Genomic DNA, 19,722 nt, shown 5'->3' on the forward strand with positions numbered 1-19,722 from the left:
ACAAATTTGGTCGACTGAGTTTAATACAAAACAACTGATTATTTTTATTTTTTATTTGTTTAGTTTTAAATTCATTGTTCTCTTTATATATTCTCTTAGAATTCTTGTTTTAGACGATTAAAAAAGGAATAGTAACTTTATTATAACAAAAATTACTTTAAGTTAGGTAGGTAGCATGAAAACCTAATATCAATCGTCACTATTTAGAAATGCAGATATTTATTGGTATTTTATATATTTTATTATATATATATATTTTTTTTATATATGTTATATGTTATTATATTTGGATATCAAGTAAACTATATTATCTGAATAACTAATTATAGTTTTTAATGTAAGTGTTATTGATTAAAAATATGAGTTTACATTGACTTTATTATATAAGTTATTTCGTATAGTAATTTACTATATTTTATTATTGATTTTTAAAAGTTATATTTTAAATTTGTTACAATTTTAGTTTGTTTGTTTATTTAAAAGTTTTTTTTTATATTTTTAAAATGTATTTATCTATATGGGGTTCCTCCTACTCCGCTTTCTTTAGTATGTTTTATGAGAGGATAGGAGAGCCATGACTCCTAAGACATAGACATATAGAGTGAATAGTTAGTGTAGAATCAGGTTTTGACTTTTTATATATAAAGTTCCAGGGTAATTAGCAGAAAACAGCAGCTCAGTTAGTGTAGACATAGACGTATAGAGTGAATAGTTAGTGTGGAATCAGGTTTTGACTTTTTATATATAACTTTTTATATATAAAGTTCTGGGGCAATTAGCAGAAAACCGCAGCTCAGTTTCTGCAAAAATAAGGTTATGTATATATAAAGTTCATTCATGGTCATTAAAAGAGAATTCATGAAACATACAGAGCCAGCGTGTCAAATTCAGGTCATTTTGTAGCTAGAGCTAAGAAAGTTAAGTTGCAGCTCTATACACATGCTTGAGTACCGGAATGTCTACATCAAACAGTTCTAAATGATGATGAAAAATTGTAGAATCTCAATCTTTCACAAAGTTTTTGGCAAAGATCTCATATATTAACACAGTCCAAATACATGGTTCCTTTAACGCTGAATGTATTCTGCATTCAAGACAACCTATTTGCATTTCCTGATCCCAACTGGACCATCTTTAAATCCGTAAAATGTACTTTCTTTATCACGCTCCTGCAAGTGATCCGAAACCGAAAAAAAATTACAAATCAATAGTAGACCAAATAAGATACAACAATACATAAAGCATCAATTTGAGACATACAAAAATGTCTTTTAAACACTTACCAAATGGTCCATATATGACAGTGTGCCCACCAGGTGCTTGACCTCCAGAGAGAATAATACTGATCTTCAGTTTCTGTGATTTCGAAGCTGCCCATAGTGGCTTGTTCCCGTACCATGTTGAATTGTAAGACTTATGAGCTTCCAGTACAATGTACGTGTCTGCAAAATTGAACAGCTGCTTTGCATATTTTTGAAGCCATGGCTGCAGCAATCTCCACAGCAACCTCAGTCCCTGGAGTGTCTGCACAATTTTAATGGATCCCTTTTCTTTCATGGTCTCTGGTCTCTCCCAGCAAGGATGATTTACATTTGAATCCCTTGCCTGAGTGCACTTGCTTACCTAAGAATCTATCGATAAGGAAAGAGTTGCAACGTTTGTAAATATCAACTTCTCTCTAAAAGGTATTGCAAATACCTTTCTGTTTCAAATATTTCTGGACTGACAGTATCATGTCGAACCTGTCAAAGAAAACAGTGTAAAGAGTACATAAACAACAGAGAATATTGCCAAAATAAGAGCTAACTTTAATTTGTAGCAGCTATAGGGACTCCATGGCTGCCACCCAAGGTTCAGAACATAAGATAATGTTGATTTCACATATTAACTCAACTAAATCCCTAAATACCCGACAAAAGCAATTTTACAAACATAATGAGAAAGATGAGAGATTCGTTGCTCAAACTTCAGAGCTATATATTGAGGAAAATGAAGCTGTGAAACAATGGTAACAGAATCATGCTAATAATATAATCTTAACCTTATACAACGGTGATCCAACAAACACTTGTCCAAGACCACCTTCCCCCCGATTTCTCTTTACCTTATACAACGGTGATCCTCCAACTTGGACCTGATAAGAGACATATCATTAATCATCACCTTAATGAGCATAAACCAAAAATATGCGTAAATGATCATCTTTCAAATTTCTCGCCGCTAATCTCGTCCTTGGTCTCCACTCCGCCTCTCCACGGCTGCTTCTGTTACTCCGCCAGAACCCCTGTTGCTGTTACTCTTCCTCTGTTTCTTTTTTTAGGCCGATTCAGAGCTACAACGTAAGTTACACAGCCACGGCAACGCTCCAGCATATCTAAAACTCTATGCAATCGATGGTCCGATTCGGATTTGGACAGAGCGGTAGAAGCGTTTGGTTTCATCACAATGGCGGAGGAAGCGGTGGACTTCCCGTTTGGTCTCGCAGTCTCGGAGGAGGCGACTGTCTTCTCGTTGGTCTTGCGGTCGCTGGAGATTGAAGAGTTTCCTTTAGGTTGGGATGATTGTCTGAGAGAAGCTTTTCAATTTTAATCCACACATAAGTCAAGAGAATGAGATTTGTAAATAGACAAATATAGAGGAAGATGAAAAGAATCCATTGAATGAGATCACACAAGGTTTGATTAGAGCAGTTAGTGGTGAAAATATGCGTTAAAATGGATTTGAAGAGAAGAGCAAGGGAAGGTACGGAAGTCGAAAGGTAAGAGAAGAAAGGCATGATCATCCAAAATAGAAGATAGAATCAGTCGACAAAGGCAAGAGAAGAAGCCCTAAACAAAATAAAGAACGGTAAAATAAAAAGTCCAAAATCAAATACGAAGCCCAAATCAATATCATAAACAGATGACTTGTCCCATTGCTCCAACCTCATTGGTTGATTTTCTGATCTGATGTGGCATAGCTAAAAAGGCTTTTTACTTTCCTTTTAGTATAGTATAGATGATTGTCTGGTCGATGACATAGAATAGAAGTAGAGATCACTAGACGGGGACGATGTTGGTCACAGAGACCTTAACAATTTCAGCTTCGAAGATAATGGCATCATTTACCAAATACCCTTTAGATGTATCCTTTAAATCTTTCATCAATATGATATTGTTAACTCCCACACCATAATCGCTTCGAATCGGGTACCAAGCTGCCGCTGAAAAAGAAGAAGAAACAACTATTAGTTTCTTTCTCTTTTAAATAAAACGTTTATTTAACTGGTTTAGTCTTCTTACAATATAGTTGCCTGTGGTTGGAGCTACGTTGGTTCTTTAACCGTAGATTAACCGCTCCCCAAGTGTTTGTCGCAACTGCGTTAGGCCTAAAACCTTGAGCATATAAGTATATTGGAAGTGCATGTGGTCTGCCTTCTCCATCCCCTTTCGGGTTAAACCCTAATCTCCTGATTATACATTAAACGAAAACCGTTATTACACTTGAATTCAAATATGCAACTATATACTGTACAATATGGCGAATAAAAAAGTTGTAACCAGTATCGGTCTCCAACGAGAAAATCATCAGAATAGTAGAATTTATCTTCCAAGCTGGAGAAACGAAGAATCTTCCAAGTGAAAACATTGTTTGGTGGGTTTGATATGAATGTGACTTTCTCCTGTTGCTCAGCTGGTTTAACGATGAGGATCTCAGCACCAAAAGAACAAGTATCCTGCACAATGTACCCCTGGTTCGTGTTTTGGAACGTTGCAAGTGAAATCAACTGTCCGAATCCCCACTCTTTTTTCGCTGCGTTAAAACGCTTCACAGCTCCATCTGCAATAATCCATAACTACTACAATCAAACTCTGGCTTATAGACACTATGAAAATCGAATGATGGAAAATATACCTGTGACGGCCAAGTACTTGTGTTGCTTTGGGTTGTGGACAAAGAGTTTGAGATCAACGTTAACTTCCCAACCATATGGAAGTGATTCGGTCTCTTCCATCCTCAAGTAAAGTGATATATGGCCATTTCCACCGTCGTTTTTTATTACCAGTCACGTACAAAACCAACCTCCTGTTTTTTTTTTGTCATCAGAATAATTTTAATTAACAAATTGTTGAATGAAATGAAAGGAAAACGTTAAGATATTGTTTTACCATTTGTAACCAGCAGCTTCAAAACAGAGGATTCGTAGGGTTCGTGTCTCTCCTTAATCACGGAGTAGCCTGCTATAGTCACTATCTTACTCGATGGTCGCTCGTCTCTCAACACTCTTGTCACTCCTGTAAAATTTTCCAGGAAAATCAAGAACTGTGTTTCACCAAGTAAATCCAAAGGAAAACGGTTTCATACAAGAAGCTTACCAAGATTAGCCTCAAGACTGTAAGAACTGTTGATCTCTGTTCCTCTACCTCTTGTGACTTGTTGAATGAGGAGCTCAGCAGAAGAGCAAGCGATGAAGAGAAAAGCTAGAGATATTAAACCCAAACTCCATTTTTGTCCGTCCATTTTTTTTTAGAACTGATGGTTATTGGCTCTGGGAAGGCTTTACATTTATATAAACAAACGCATCAAGGTTACACCATCCACATTGGTTGAAAAATTATCGATTTACACTTTTTTATATAATAACTAGGTTCGGCCCGCCCTACGGGCGGGATATTAGTTAATTTGATATTCACTAAATGCTCGAGTTGAAATTTGTTTTAAGATTCAAGAATTTGGTTATCTGTTATGTCATACTTATTAGTATGCGGTGGTATAGTTGTTTTTCGATTATTCTTGCTTTGGTATTGTATCAAATTAACTAATTGTCTAACTCATAATTATAGATGTACAAATATGGATTTGTGATAAAGTTTGATGACAATACTGTTTTTTTTTTAATTCTTATTCATAGTGGAGTGTGCATGTGTCAGAAAGAGGTCTATAACAACTTTTATGTTTTTGTGTATGGATTTTAAATATATATTATTTTGTATAATGCATACTTGTTCTACAACATTTGCTTGTAGACAAAAAAAAATTGTTTTTTATATTTTTAAAAGAAAAAATATTTAGTCTAGAATATAACATGCACATATGTATTGATTATATATAGAAGTTAAGTGTTATTTTAAAATGACATATGTATAGAGATTTTTCAACCATTACTTCACTGGCACAAAACATTTATAACTGTAAATACCTTCTTTTAAAAGCAAAACTAATAAAAGCGTGTACAACAAATGTATTTTGATATATATTATATGCATCAAGTTATAAAGGTTGGAAACATTGCAAAACTGTTTGGAGCAAAGTTTTTAACTTCACGATCTTCATCTTGAAGTCAGTTCAGTGTCGGCCCTGGCCACAAGCAGAAGAAGCATGGGCTTCCAGCTGACACGATAATAAGTATTTTCGCGGTCACATATTTATAAAAAGTGACTTTAGCCTAATGGTTCTAAGAGAAATTACCAGTGCTAGAAGTGCTGGGTTCAATTACCCTTAAGGTGAACATTTTTTTATATATATAGATAGATACTAATTTCTAAAAATTAACATTGTCAAATAAGTTTCTTAAATATATACTTCTTTATATGAGAAACTCTCTTTTATTTTTTATTTTTAAAATTTTGAGATAATCATTGATGTTCATGCCCTTTACCTTGAATGGGTTCACAAAGATGAAATTCTCAATGTGGTCTCATCGTGGAAAAATGAATTATTCCGACATAATTATTTTTGGTTTAAAGTTGGAATTATTTTTTTCAAAAGGGATGATGCTCTTATAGATTTTCATATTGTGACAGGTAGAGAATTGAAGAAAACATTAAATTGAAAGGATCTCATGATTTTAGTTGAATATGGACCATTTAAAGATCACATGATTGAAACCAAGTCGTCTGGAGATTTCTTTTTTATTCTTTTCTGAAGTGTGCAAAGAATCAGATCCGATTTGTTTTGTAATTTGTTATGTTTTTCCAAGTACGTCCATTCTGTTGGTAAACAACATTTGGATGGAATTGTGGAAGATGTAGATCATGAAGTAATCGGTGGCAAAAAAAATATATATTTTTGGCAGAACGCTTTACACATATTACTTAAATAATTGCATGACATCACTATCATGGAAGAATTCACAGATGTTTCATACAAGAAATTCTAATTGGAGTCTGTATTTACATTTTCCCAGTGGACCCAAAGGCGTTCGGATTGAACGTGGGAGTTTTTTTCTTTCATATTGCATTCATATTAATCAAATTTTACATATATTGAAAGAAAAAAACTCCCACGTTCAATCCGAACGCCTTTGGGTCCACTGGGAAAATGTAAATACAGACTCCAATTAGAATTTCTTGTAAAGAGTGCATGGTGTGGTTACTATCGATGCAACCCAAAGTTTATATCAATCCCACAACTTGGAGGAAGCCATTGTGCGCCATCCAGTGGGTAAGACCATGAAAAGAAGCGTAAACGAAGCTTTAAATAGAGCCATGAACTAGTTTGTGCGGCAGATATCAAAGATAACAAGAAAAAATGTTTCGTCAGAGATGGTCTTTTCCGACAGACTCATGAAGAACATGTTTCGTCAGAGATTATCTCGTTGAGAGAAAAAAAACTTGTAGGAATTCCGACGGCAAGTCCTTTCTCACTATTTTTATGTTCATACATATGTTTGTTAGTTTTTGAAAATATGCATGATGTGACAAGCCAATAGCACTAGATTTGAAAAAAAAAATTAAAATAATTAACACCACACTATAAAACCTATAGAATTAATTTCAAAACTTATTCAATCGCCACTTATAAAAACGGGTACAAACGTCCATTAACAGGAAGAATAGTGACTACCCAAAAAAAACTATTTTTTTTGCAATTCGAGATTTGCAAAACCAAACAAAAAGCTAACAAACAATGAACCGATCAAGCCATGGACGAGACTACCAGTACATATAACCGATATAGATTGCCGGTACAGAAACTACATGCGGAGTTTCTTGGAGCTGTCTTCCTTGTGATCCAGTGTCTTATTGGGAATGCTATTTGAAGACATTGTTCTCTCTTTAACGGTTAATGGGAGTGTGCATACGCTCAGTGATCTTATTCACAGCATCACGGGACATCACAAGCGTGTCATGAAGCAAAATGCTGTAAACGTTAAGCCCCTGCAAAGCATTACATAAACAAGATTCAAGATTCGCTAGCCGGTTTATCAAGTAAAAACCACCGACGGGTATTAATATGTAACTCACTATCGATGGGAGTATGTTGACGTAGTGGAGATTCTGGGTGGCTAGCTTCAGCTTCTCATCGATAGGCCCGCCTTCTACAACAAGTACTTTCTTCGTGTTCTCCATTTGATTGTAATAGTTCACAATGTTCTTCGTTTTATGCGTTGGCAATGCCATATCATCAAACACCACGAGCTGCGTAGTTCTCGCAAAACATTAGCGGATACAAGCAGACCAGTAATAACGAAAATCAGGCGCTTACTTTTCCTTCTGCGGCTCGAGCTGAGAGTGCTATCTTCAGACCAAGCCTTCGGACCTGCTTATTCATCTTTATTGCATGGCTTCTTGGTTTGGGCCCATGCATCACACAACCACCTCGGAACTAGAGTAAAAGTCCATCAGAGAAGAACAGCTTGGTGACAAGAAACGTTAACATCCAAAAAAGTGATAAATGTACCTGGGGGCCACGCAGTGTACCATGTCTAGCTCGGCCTGTACCCTTCTGGTTCCATGGCTTTCTACCAGTTCCGCTGACCTCACTTATTGTTTTGGTCGAGTGAGTTCCCTAAACATCCATCCACCAAATGCGTCAGACTAATTAGGACATTGTTTGCGAGATAATCAACTAGAGTTTTACCTGCTGGCGTTTGGCAAGCTGCCATCTCACGACGTGGTGAATGATATCTTTCCTAATTGGAACATCAAAGACATCACCCGCTAAAACCATGAAGCCCTTGTCTTCGTTCTGAAAATTTGTGACCGGAATGACCAAGTCTTGATATTGTCCTACGGAAAGCATCATCAATACGAGACCAGATTAATAAGGAAAACATCATTGTTCAGAGATTTGATCATGTCTGAAGCGCAATCACAAAGAAGTAAAAGCACCTAACACGCGCAGAACATTGATAATCAAAATCTATACATACTCAGAGTAACCAGTAATAATCTGAAACCAGTTTGTAGCCAAAATGTGTATATACAGTATATCAAACGGTAGTTGGATGAATGTTAATAACTTCATACCTATGGTTCGGTCTGGTGTAATGACCTTCTTCTTGGCAAGGAAATCATAAGGAAAATTGTCATCAGGAGTCAAGATAGAAGTGGAGTGCTTTCGGTTGGAAACCAAACTTATTATTCCACACTGCATTTGATAGATAACACAAAATAATAATGAAATAAACATCTCGAAAATAATGAAAAAAATAAAAATAAAAAAAAGGGAACTCAGTGATGTAAGTAAACACAAACCTTGAGATCACAAGGAAGAGAGGTTAAACCATTTCCAGATGCTGAAAAGGATCCAAAAGTGCGGACGATTCTTCTTGAGATTGAAGCAGCAGCCATATTTTTTTCGAGAAGAAACGCCTAACTGCTCATTCTACAATACCAAATCCAGTTTCTCAATCTAGTCGAAACACACGATAAACGCAAAACCAGAATCTCTATGAGTACATCCTCTTCCAAATTTTCTCTAGAAAGTCGAAACGTAATACACTGTGGGGAGAATGAAAACTAACCGATCACACGAGCGGCGATGATTGACGGTGAAGAAGAAGAAGAAGAACGGTGAGTACTATCAAGGTTTTAGTAAGAGTGTGGTTTTCGAAACGGGGAAGGTTTACGGTACATGTGTTTTGGGTCGGGGTCGGATCTATTTATTGGGCCCATCAACTTGGATGAAAACTGTAAAGGCCCATAAAGCCATTAATCTTTTGTATATGTGTGTGTTTTGTCTCATTTGTCAATTTCTATTTGCTCTATGTTTCATGACGGAGTAAGGATATTTTGATTGTGTGGTGTATTGTAAATAGTTGTATATATCACCATCACCTCTAGTTTTGTACTGGCTGAGAAGATGAATGACCATGCACTGCTGAACATATAACTTTCATGTAATCTACATGCCAACTTTTGGACTACTCCATTTTTTATTTTCTATCCAACACTTTATTCTAGAGTGGATAACAATACACAGAGGAGAGCGATGATATAATTCTATCAAGAATGTGTATGTTGATTAGATCTAGGGCTGTTCAATATGGTAAAACCGAACCGTACCGAACCGAACCGAACCGAAATAGACAATATGGTTTGGTTTTGGTATATACCATATAAACCGAATGGATATAATTTTATAAAAACCGTAGGATTTGGATATGGTTTGATATATAACCGATTAAACCGAAGAAACCGAACAAAACCGATTAAAAGTAGAAACATGTAAATATGTATCTATTTTATAACAATACATGAAAATCTATTTGTTACATAAGTTAAATTTGTGTTAATAACTATTACCATAATTTTATAGCAATAAAGAACCTTAGTTTGTAAAACACTTGAACTATAATTAAGTAACAATATATCGCAATTCAGACATCTTATTTTTTAAGTCTTCTTTTGATCTTTTAGCTTTATTTTAGTCTTCACTAAATTAATATGAAGATTATAAATTTGATGGACAATAATTAATGGAAAATTTTCAATTGAAAAAATATGACTTTAATGAACACTAAATATGGAAGAGTGGAAAAACTTTTCTTTCATGTTTCTGTTTTGTTTCATATTTTTATTTTCAAAATTTCAAGTTTTGATTTTAGTTATAGATTTGATAATTTTATTTGATGGTAGAAGCATTTTTATTTTTTTGTTCATTTATTTGAACATGTAATATATTTTTAATAAATGACCGTGTTGATAATATGACTCTAAAATTCATATAATATGATCTCAAACTAAATAATTATGTTTTTTGGTATAAAACCGAATAAACCGAAAACCGGCAATATATAAACCGAACCGAACCGAAGTAAATATGGATTTAAAATGGTAGTTATATTTTACTAACCGAAATACCGAAAACCGAAAAAAACCGAACCGAAACCGAACCGATATCCGGATTGAACACCCCTAATTAGATCCCACGGCAAATCATCTGCTAATTAAAAACTAAACGTATGGAAACTTAGTGTCTGACATGTTTTCTAACAATAGTAGTAGTCTTCACATTTAAAATATTTAAAAATAAGTATACTACTTACTTATACTATTTACTCGGAAATCCTACAAAATAATTCCGACAGGTGTGTCTAGTTATCTACACAAAGATATTATCAGACAAATGTGTATCACTAAGTTTTCGCCTGTGTTCTGTAATATATATGTATACTACTCAAAAATCAAATAAATCCAATTTAATAAATGTATATCACCATTGGCCAAAACTTTGTTCATAATCAATCCACAATGTATGTACACAAAGACATAAACACCAAGCATTTAACCTAATTTTATTCAGCAAACTTAACTATCTCTGTAAAAATAACTTCAAATTGTCAATGACCTTTTTTATTAAAAAAAAAAAAACTAAACGTTCAGATCTTGTCCCGTCGTTTTTAGTTCATTCTTTTTCTCTCTGTTAACAAACCACTGAGCCGTCTTTCTAGCAATCGGCAACCACAACCTTCTTCTTCTTTCCTCCACCGCAGCAATCACATCACTCCTCGACGTAGAAGCTGTAGAAGCGTCCATACCGCTGAGTCTAGGAACAGCGGTGATCTCAGAAACCACTCTTCTAGTAGAATCTTTGTTACTAACCATTCTCTTCATATCAATATCTTCCTTGTCACGCAAGTCACCTCTCTCCACTCGATCAATGGACGAGAATCTGTCGCTTGACATCGAACTCAACATGTTCGATGTCAAAAAGGTCAAATCAGCTGGAGTCACATTACTCCAACGGTTCTTAAACACAGCATCTGAAACAACGATCCTGTGATTGAACTTGTGCAGACATTTCTCGTTGCCTTGTTCCACAAGCGACAACGAGTTATCGTTTTTACCAAAGTTGAGTATCTTCCGGAAGCTGCTGAATCTCGAAGAGCCATCTCTGATTCCTTCTTCGCGTTCGATGTAAATCTCCATGCTCGATTCTTCTTCTCTAGACTCAGATAACTGACTCATGATTCTCATACTATTGTTACTACCACCACCAAAAACAGAGAGCTCGTCCTCAATGGAGACTCTGTTTCTACACAAAGGACACGTAGCGTGCTGCTCAAGCCACTCATCAATACACTCTATATGAAAAGCGTGTTTGCATTTAGGCAGAAGCCTAAGAATCTCAACATCTTCGAATTTAGACAAACAAACAGAACATTCAAGACCTTGTTTCGATCCTTTCAAAGCAGAGAATCTGAAAAAGGGAAGAGATTCGATTGCTGCTTTGTCGAGACCTGAGAATCGAGAAGATTGGCTGAAGAGTCCTTGCCATAGACGATCTAGTCGTCCTATCTCTCCGTCTTCGTAGGTCTCCGATCTGAGGTCGTTGTGGAAGCATTTGGCGTAGATGAGGAGAACGAAGGTGAGTGTGAAGACGATGGAGAACACTCCGGTGATGATGGCTAAACTCGGCTGAAAGAGGCCGTTGGCTGCGTACAGAAAAGGAGGAGGAGGAGGAGATTGAGCAGAGACATAATCTAAGAAGAAGAAGATGGAGAGGAAGAGCATGAAGATTGCTTTTGGTGGATTCATCGTTTGAGAACTCAAAAGTCGTTTTCTTGAAGTTTTAGTTTTATTCAATCTACAAATTGAGGGAGAGAGAGAGATAATGACAAACATGTTTTGATTTAAACCCTGTTAGTCTATTATCAACGTGACATCACTATTGATGTCATTGAGGCATGAATGATATGGTGGTACTCATTAAAAGGTAAAGAATATGTGGAATAAGTTAAGATGTGATATACTATTTGTTCCTTATACGATGTTCTATTCCGGTTTGTTTACTCATGTTACCTCAAGTCTAAGTAATAGAATCCGTTTATTGTCAAATGTCTCTGAAAAGCATTGGTTCCGGCCCGTGATTAAGTATTAACTAAGGAATTATTATTAACAGAAAAAAAAAAGCACAAGACTAATCAAGGAATTGTTGGAATACAAATGAAGGTGAATGAATATGAACTGTATATATGGATATTTGTGAAAATAAATGTCAAGACATTTGACTTGTGGAGAAAATAATCTGTTTATGTAAATTACCACATACTTTTTACTCCTTAAAGTTAAGATTTTAGTTGTCAAATCACCCAAAATTTATTTTTCCATTTTAAATGTATGACTCATAGAAAAAAATCTAAATTAATTGTTGACTGGATTGGGCAAAAAAGCCAACCGAACAAACCAACCAAACTGATCCAGCCAATTCCAAAGTATATGCCTCAACCATTTGGATAAAAAATGTAGGGGTTTTTGCCAAAACTAACCCACAACTTGATTTTAATCCCAAACCTATACCCAAACTTGAATCAAATGCAAAACTAACCTAAAAGCCTAGTGAAATTACAGCTCAGCCCCTTGTGACCAAACAAAAAAACAGAAGCCATTTTTACGAATATAGCCCCAGTAAATCGTCTGAGTCGTCTGAATTGTTGGAAGTCGTCTAGACGACTGAAGTTTCAGTCGTCTGGTACCAGCTTATTTTAAAAATAATTTATAAATCTTGTAAAAAATATTTTGATGCGTGAAAAATAAAAATCAAGTAATTATAAACAGTTTTAAGTGATATAAATTAAGATATGATAAAATTGATTTGTTTTGAAGATAGATGAGTGGAAGTAGTGAATCATGAAATACTTTGGTTTAGGAGTTTGGCAAACATATGTTGTAGTATTGTATGGATTGTTAGGGTTAGATTTTGGAAAACTAAAATGTTTTTTTCAGAAATTAGTTTTCACTTATATGTGTTTATTTCTGTGTATAGTAAACACTTTTCAAGTTTGATTTGGTTTTATGAAGTGTTTAATTAGATAATTAAGTTTAGGGGTTATGTTTAGGGTGTGGACGACTTATATTTCAGTCGTCTGTTGAATAATTTACCCGGACGACGTATATTTCAGTCGTCCAGACGACTTACTTGTAAGTCGTCCAGACGATTTACTTGTAAGTCGTCTGGAAAGTCTTCTATTTTAGTTTCCCACTAAAAATATTTAATTTCCCGCTAAAAATATTAAACTCTTCTGGACGACTTACATGTAAGTCGTCTGTTTTAATTTCTTCACCAGACGACTGAAATGTAAGTCCTCCAGGAAGTCGTCTGAGTCAAAAATATTTAACCTAATTAGATTTTTTGCCTCCCTATATAAAGAAAAATTTACACATTCTCTCTCCTCCTCTCAAATGGCTGCAACAAAAATGTAATGTTCATCATTCTAAAACTCTCCAACCTCTCTCTAATCTCTTTGACTTGAAAACACCAAACTTTATATGAATTTTTCAGTTTTGTCTCATGTATTTCTTACTAATCTATCTCTTTTACAGGTTTTTAATCAAGTGGTACTCATCTTCCACTAATTTAGAGGTAGATCTATTAATTTTAGATATGTATTTTTGTGTGTTCTATAAATGTAGATTTATCTAATCTTCCACTCATTTTTTCTATTTTTAAGTCATTTGAACGTTTTTGGATATGCAGGTTTTTCAGATCTGGATTTGATGTGCAGGTTTTTCAGATCTGGAAGACTTCTGGGACGACTTACGTGTTAGTCGTCTGGAAGTCGTCTGGAAGTCGTCTGGAAGTCGTCTGGAAGTCGTCTGGACTTCTTGGAAGTCGTCTGGACTTCCAGGAAGTCGTCTGGACTTCCAGGAAGTCGTCTGGACTTCCAGGAAGTCGTCTAGACTTCCAGGAAGTCGTCTGGACTTCCAGGAAGTCGTCTGGATTTTTCTGAGCGTTTTGGTAAGTTCTTATGTCTGATTTTTCTTCATTTGGTAACTTCTTGTTGTATAAAGTTCTTACTTTTTTCCCAAACTAAAACTCTCCAAACCCACTTTAATCTCTTTGACTTGAAAACACCAAACTTTATATGAATTTTTCAATTTTGTCTCATGTCTTTGTTACTAATCTATTTTTTTTTGCAGGTTTTTAATTAGATGGTACTCATCTTCCACTAATTTAAAGGTAGATCTATTATTTTTAGATATGTATTTTTGTGTGTTCTATAAAGGTAGATTTATCTAATCTTCCATTCATTTTTTCTGTTTTTAAGCCATTTGAACGTTTTTGAATATGCAGGTTTTTCAGATCTGGATTTAATATGCAGGTTTTTCAGATCTGGAAGACTTTTGGGACGACTTACTTGTTAGTCGTCTGGAAGTCGTCTGGAAGTCGTCTGGACTTCCTAAAAGTCGTCTGGACTTCCTGTAAAGTCATCTGGAAGTCGTCTGGAAGTCGTCTGGACTTCCTGTAAAGTCGTCTGGACTTCCTGTAAAGTCGTCTGGAAGTCGTCTGGACTTCCTGTAAAGTCGTCTGGACTTCCTGTAAAGTCGTCTGGACTTCCTGTAAAGTCGTCTGGAAGTCGTCTGGACTTCCTAAAAGTCGTCTGAACTTCCTGGAAGTCGTCTGGACTTCTTAGAAGTCATCTGGACTTCTTAAAAGTTGTCTGGTCTTGTCTACTCATCTACTCAAGTTGTCTGGTCTTGTCTACTCATCTACTCAAGTTGTGAATTGCATGTATACTCTTTTAGTTGTGAATTTTTTGTAAAATCAGTAATAATATTTTCCAAGATGTATTAAATGTGCTAACAATGTGTTTACACATTTACAAATCAATGAAATAATAGACTTCAGTAGCCTTTTTCTTATCTTTGGATCTCTCATATGCAATAATAAACTCCAATGGCCTTTTTCTCATCATAATAAACAAGAATGTTGGTAAGAGATGGAAACAAACAATAGTAACTAGTCAAAGCATATCATATTTTTTATAAGTTTGCATTGAAAAACTTAGTCAAATTTAGTAAAACTAAGGGAGAGAACATATTTTGTAAATATGAGTTTTACATATCTTGAAGTTACTTATCATTCTTAAAAATACAAGTTATTCAAAAACTAACGTAGAAGACTTAAAAACTAGTGGAGAAGACGCGGACGACTTCAATCTAAGTTGTCTAGACGACTAAACTATATGTCGTCTGGTCAACGCAGAGGTTATTTTTGCAATTGACTTTGAAATCTGTTATTTCGGACGACTGAAAGTTAAGTCGTCTACTATTGTTTGGTTAAAAAAAAAACTCCAAAAAAGCTAGACGACTTACATTTCAGTCGTCAGAGGTTAGTTTTGCATTTGACTGGATTATTTCAGAAGTTTGACTTTTTGGACGACTTACATTTCAGTCGTCTAGTGAAAATTAAAATAATAATATTTTTTTAAAAGTAGACGACTTAAAGTTAAGTCGTCGTAGGTTAGTTTTGCAATTGAAAAAAAAAACTTCAAGATTTAATTATATACAGACGACTTATAATTCAGTCGTCCACGAGACGACTGAAATGTAAGTCGTCTAGGATTTACGAGGTTTGACCAGAATCTCGGAAAAAAGTCCTGGACGACTTACAATTAAGTCGTCTGGTGGACGACTGAATTATAAGTCGTCTGTGTATAATTAAATCTTGAAGTTTTTTTTTTCAATTGCAAAACTAACCTATGACGACTTAACTTTAAGTCGTCTACTTTTAAAAAAATATTATTATTTTAATTTTCGCCAGACAACTGAAATGTAAGTCGTCTGGGGAAGTCAAACTTCTGAAATTATCCAGTCAAATGCAAAACTAACCTATGACGACTGAAATGTAAGTCGTCTAGGTTCTTTGGAATTTTTTTTGAATCCAAACAATAGTAGACGACTTAACTTTCAGTCGTCTCAGGTTACAGATTTCAAAGTCAGTTGTAAAAATAACCTCTGCGTTGACCAGACGACTTCCAGGTAAGTCGTCTACAGCCAGACGACTGAAAGGTAAGTCGTCTACAGCCAGACGACTTCCCAAGTAAGTCGTCTGACGAACAGATCTGGAAAAAAACTCGATGTCATACCTTAAATTGGTGAGATAAGTTCCTTAGCATACATAAGGCTTCTCCAAGCACACAGAATCACAAACGAAAGTCACCCACCCATAATTGTTAGCTTCTATGACTCTATGAACCATAAAAAATTTAGAATCAAAATCTTGGGTTTTTTTAGCTCATTGTGGAGAGAAATTGAGAGATATGTTGTGTTTAGTTCACAAGAATGGAAAAAGAAGAAGGGTAAATCGATTTTGGGAGCATTAAGAGCTTCAAATTGGTTGTTCATGGTGGTTGTGGTATTGATGACAATGGCAATCTTGTAATTACTTGAAGATGATGAGGGTGAGAGAGTAAAAATGTCATTTTCGAAAAAAAAAAGAAAAAAAAAATTGATGGCATTTTCGTAAATTATATGAACTTGTGGGGTGAATAGGGCAAAACCAATTTTCAAAAAAAAGGGAGGTTAGTTTTGTGTTTGACTTTAAGTTGTAGGTCAATTTTGCAAAAATCCCAAAAATGTATCAACCCAAATGGTTCAATTTGGTTTGATTTTAAACCAAACCGAAATGTTAATAGTCCGTTTATGTTATGTAAGAAATACCGGTATACGTGATATTTGATATTAATTAGGTATATATGAGTTAAAGATCTATATAATTTGTTCCACTACTTTTTGTGAATTTCTATTTAGATAACGGTTTGATTATACGTTTTTTTTCAAATCTGTGAATTGGCAGAAAATGATTAAAAACGAAGAATTAAAAGAAAAAAACAATTCATAAAAAAAACGGCAGAAAATTTGTATTTATAATATTGGATTAATTAAATATAATGATTATATTAAGATTTAAGATACTGAACAATCTAACATAAATAACTAAATATAATTTTATACATTTTAATTCTAAAAAAATAGACGAAACACAGCAAACAAAAAATAAAGAAATATGAATCTCAAACACTATTATCAAAACCTAAAAGCAAATCTATGATATTTATATTAGGTTCCAAGATAATAATATAAAATTATTGGATTATATCTTTTACATTTTTCTGTGATTTTTGGCTTACGTTTAAATATAAAGAAATTAATGTCAAATAATGATTTGATTTTTGTTTTATAAATTATATTTTCGTAACCGAACTAGAACAAAACTAAAAACGAACTCAGCTGAACTGAACAAACTAAACCGAACACAAACCAAGCTAAATTCAAACTAAACCATAATCTCAACACAAGCCAAATCGAACACAAGTCAAACCAAACTAATTTTGGTTGACTTTTGTTAAAGTTTTCGTAGACTCAAACAAACAAAACCAAACCGAATCTGTATTTAAGCCGAAAGACTCACCCCTAGTTCACTCGAATATAATGCAAGTATTTACTATTTATGTCTTGCATTTCTAAATATCTAAAATATATTTCTCTCAAAGTTACACACCTTTCTGATAATGATGACCAGACCACATTATACACTAACTCAACCAAGAAAAATAAAATGTAGATAACATTTGGCAGTAGTTTAGCTAGTTCATCTACTTTCATGTTCCATCAGGCATCACTTCTCTATAATCTACATAGTGTTCTCTGGCGTCAGCTCAGTAACATATTTAAGTGATGGAAAATGCTCTTACAGTTTCTAATTCCTTCAAATATGATGAATACGATTACACCAAGAAATTTTTTTTTTTTGACGTCTAACAAACAAAATAACAAAACATTGATGAAAAAACATAGTTTTGAAACATGATATCATCATGATCAGGAACATCTCTGTCTAGACACAAAATGATATTCATAGCTGAGATAAAATTGTACTCACAATATTCTTCCAACCATAAATTTCAAGCAGACGCACACACACAGACGCTCAATACATTACATAGCTGCGATAAAATAACCACAATATTCTTCCAGGCATAAACTTAAATGGCGCACACACAGACAAAGCTCTATATGGATACCAACGCCTTCATGTAGGTGGTGGAAGAGATGAAGTATCAGCGAGATGGTCTTGATGTATAGCTTGTGGTGGCTGGATGCATTTTAGATGGACTAAGTAGTTACATGGATCACAAGCATAACCTACTTCCATGTTTCCGCCGAACACACAAACACTACTACAAGGTTCTGTGAGTGGTCTAGGAAATAAAGTGAGAGGATGTTCATGGCTACCTGAATTTGTAATCGTAAAGGGAGGATCTTGCCACATGCACTCAGCGCCTAGACTAAAATCACAATCAAGACAGCGAAAAAACATTAAACCAAGCACGTTTCCACACCAATGGCATGCGTTGTTGGTTTCGAAAACAGCATTCTGGTCGGGCATGGGCGTGGACGTGGCCTCAAGAGCCGTTAAGAAACTGGCCATTTCGGTCGCACCGTATTTGAATGATTCCATTCTTGTTTCCGAAAACCGAATGGTCATGTAGATAGGGTGGTGGGGGTGATAAGGATGTCGCGTACCTTGTGGGAACATGTAACAGTCTTCGTGGAACACGAGCTTGCAGATCTCACAGTAGTAATGAATGTTATTCCAGTCATAGTCCTCATCATTCTCATTTACAGGGCCGCATCTAAAGCATAATGAAGGACGAGGGTTGTCTCGGCGGCAAAGGGTGTGAGGATGAGCAGGATCAGAGAGACGGCATCTTGGCGCGACCTCTTCTCCTTTTTCACCATTCATTTTGTTGCAAATAAGAGTCTTTTGAGTTTTGCAATGCTAAAACAATCACTACTATCTCTAATATTATTTATAACTTTTGTTGGGTGATACAACCTACAACCTAGTGTAGATAATTAGATCACGTCTTGGGTTGTTAATGATTGAATGAGTCTCCACGTTTCTGTCAAACGCAGATTATTTTTTCAGCAGTTGGTTGATTAAATACTCCAATGTGAAAACTATACATATTTTTCTAATAATTGAATAATCCCTCACAATCTTTTCGTGATAATTTACTTTAAACAATAAAAAATAAATACACAATTGTTTCTAATTATTACAATGAAAAATATGCGTGTTAAACTGGCAATAACATCTAAGCAAAATACATGTTTAAAATGTTCAGGTATAACATCAACATCATTAACAAACATACTTTTGAACATCAATAGAGAAAGTCAGAAATACAATAATAGAGAAAAGTTCATAGAATACAACAATACAGAAATGTTCATAGCAAAAAAAAAGCAACTTAACTTGTTCGAAATATATAAATTGTTATGCCAACAAATGTTTTAACAAATTAACAAAATAGTGGCAACTGGCAAGAAAGTTTTATAATGAATTGTATAACTATATACTATGCAAATTGTCAACGGTTTCCAAAAAGATTGTATTATAACAAAAAGCTTGTTTGTATGATAACAAATACAGATGTACTGTATTATACTACTTGTCAACGGTTTTCCAATTTGAATTGGTCGGGATGACGATGCTCCCAAATCTTATATTACTATTCGCTCCAATTACTTAATACTTTTTAATAGGACCTTATCATCTATAAGCCCCTTTCTCAAAAAGAAAAAACTTATCTTATTGTAAATCATGAAAATATGATGACTCTACAAAATGATCGTCAATGAATTTAATTTTAAAATGCCACATAAGTCCTTTTTATGTTTTTTTTTAAAGGGTAAGTTATTACTGATTATTAATGAGTAGATCATA

At 34.6% G+C, this 19,722-nt stretch overlaps 3 protein-coding genes and 1 pseudogene across 4 annotated transcripts; all 4 read right to left on the reverse strand.

Moving 5' to 3' along the window:
* Positions 1 to 1,558: 1,558 nt before the first annotated feature.
* LOC106436063 lies at positions 1,559 to 4,618 on the reverse strand (annotated as a pseudogene).
* A 2,131-nt stretch (positions 4,619 to 6,749) lies between these two features.
* Positions 6,750 to 8,853, reverse strand: LOC106436065 (50S ribosomal protein L4). 2 transcript variants are annotated; one of them, XM_013877022.3, is made up of 8 exons: positions 8,729 to 8,853; positions 8,460 to 8,589; positions 8,232 to 8,352; positions 7,843 to 7,991; positions 7,663 to 7,770; positions 7,468 to 7,587; positions 7,227 to 7,400; positions 6,750 to 7,139 (listed from the first exon to the last, which is right to left on the reverse strand). In XM_013877022.3, exons 2-8 carry the CDS (start codon positions 8,553 to 8,555, stop codon positions 7,038 to 7,040), a joined length of 870 nt encoding a protein of 289 aa, XP_013732476.2. In that variant the 5' UTR covers positions 8,556 to 8,589; positions 8,729 to 8,853; the 3' UTR covers positions 6,750 to 7,037. The 2 variants fall into 2 exon arrangements, with proteins under 2 accessions (XP_013732476.2, XP_013732475.2); XM_013877021.3 differs by having other exon boundaries at positions 8,460 to 8,616; positions 8,729 to 8,851.
* Positions 8,854 to 10,152: 1,299 nt separating this feature from the next.
* On the reverse strand, positions 10,153 to 12,375 carry LOC106436069 (putative RING-H2 finger protein ATL12). Its single transcript, XM_013877029.3, has one exon. It carries the CDS (start codon positions 11,829 to 11,831, stop codon positions 10,578 to 10,580), a length of 1,254 nt encoding a protein of 417 aa, XP_013732483.2. The 5' UTR covers positions 11,832 to 12,375; the 3' UTR covers positions 10,153 to 10,577.
* A 5,646-nt stretch (positions 12,376 to 18,021) lies between these two features.
* LOC106436061 lies at positions 18,022 to 18,735 on the reverse strand. The gene has a single exon (XM_013877019.1). The coding sequence runs from the start codon at positions 18,733 to 18,735 to the stop codon at positions 18,022 to 18,024; it is 714 nt and encodes a 237-aa protein (XP_013732473.1).
* Positions 18,736 to 19,722: the final 987 nt, after the last annotated feature.

Source organism: Brassica napus, chromosome A9 (assembly GCF_020379485.1).
Source record: "Brassica napus cultivar Da-Ae chromosome A9, Da-Ae, whole genome shotgun sequence".
Lineage (NCBI taxonomy): Eukaryota > Viridiplantae > Streptophyta > Magnoliopsida > Brassicales > Brassicaceae > Brassica > Brassica napus.

Bases quoted from the DNA above. Each gene is read 5' to 3' on its own strand.
- LOC106436069 (XM_013877029.3), bottom strand. From the start codon at position 11,831: ATGTTTGTCATTATCTCTCTCTCTCCCTCAATTTGTAGATTGAATAAA.
- LOC106436065 (XM_013877022.3), bottom strand. From the start codon at position 8,555: ATGGCTGCTGCTTCAATCTCAAGAAGAATCGTCCGCACTTTTGGATCC. The intron at 8,353-8,459 runs GTTTGTGTTTAC...TATCAAATGCAG, and splicing joins CTCTTCCTTGTGATCTCAAG to TGTGGAATAATAAGTTTGGT. The intron at 7,771-7,842 runs GTAAAACTCTAG...ATGGATGTTTAG, and splicing joins AGCTTGCCAAACGCCAGCAG to GGAACTCACTCGACCAAAAC.
- LOC106436061 (XM_013877019.1), bottom strand. From the start codon at position 18,735: ATGAATGGTGAAAAAGGAGAAGAGGTCGCGCCAAGATGCCGTCTCTCT.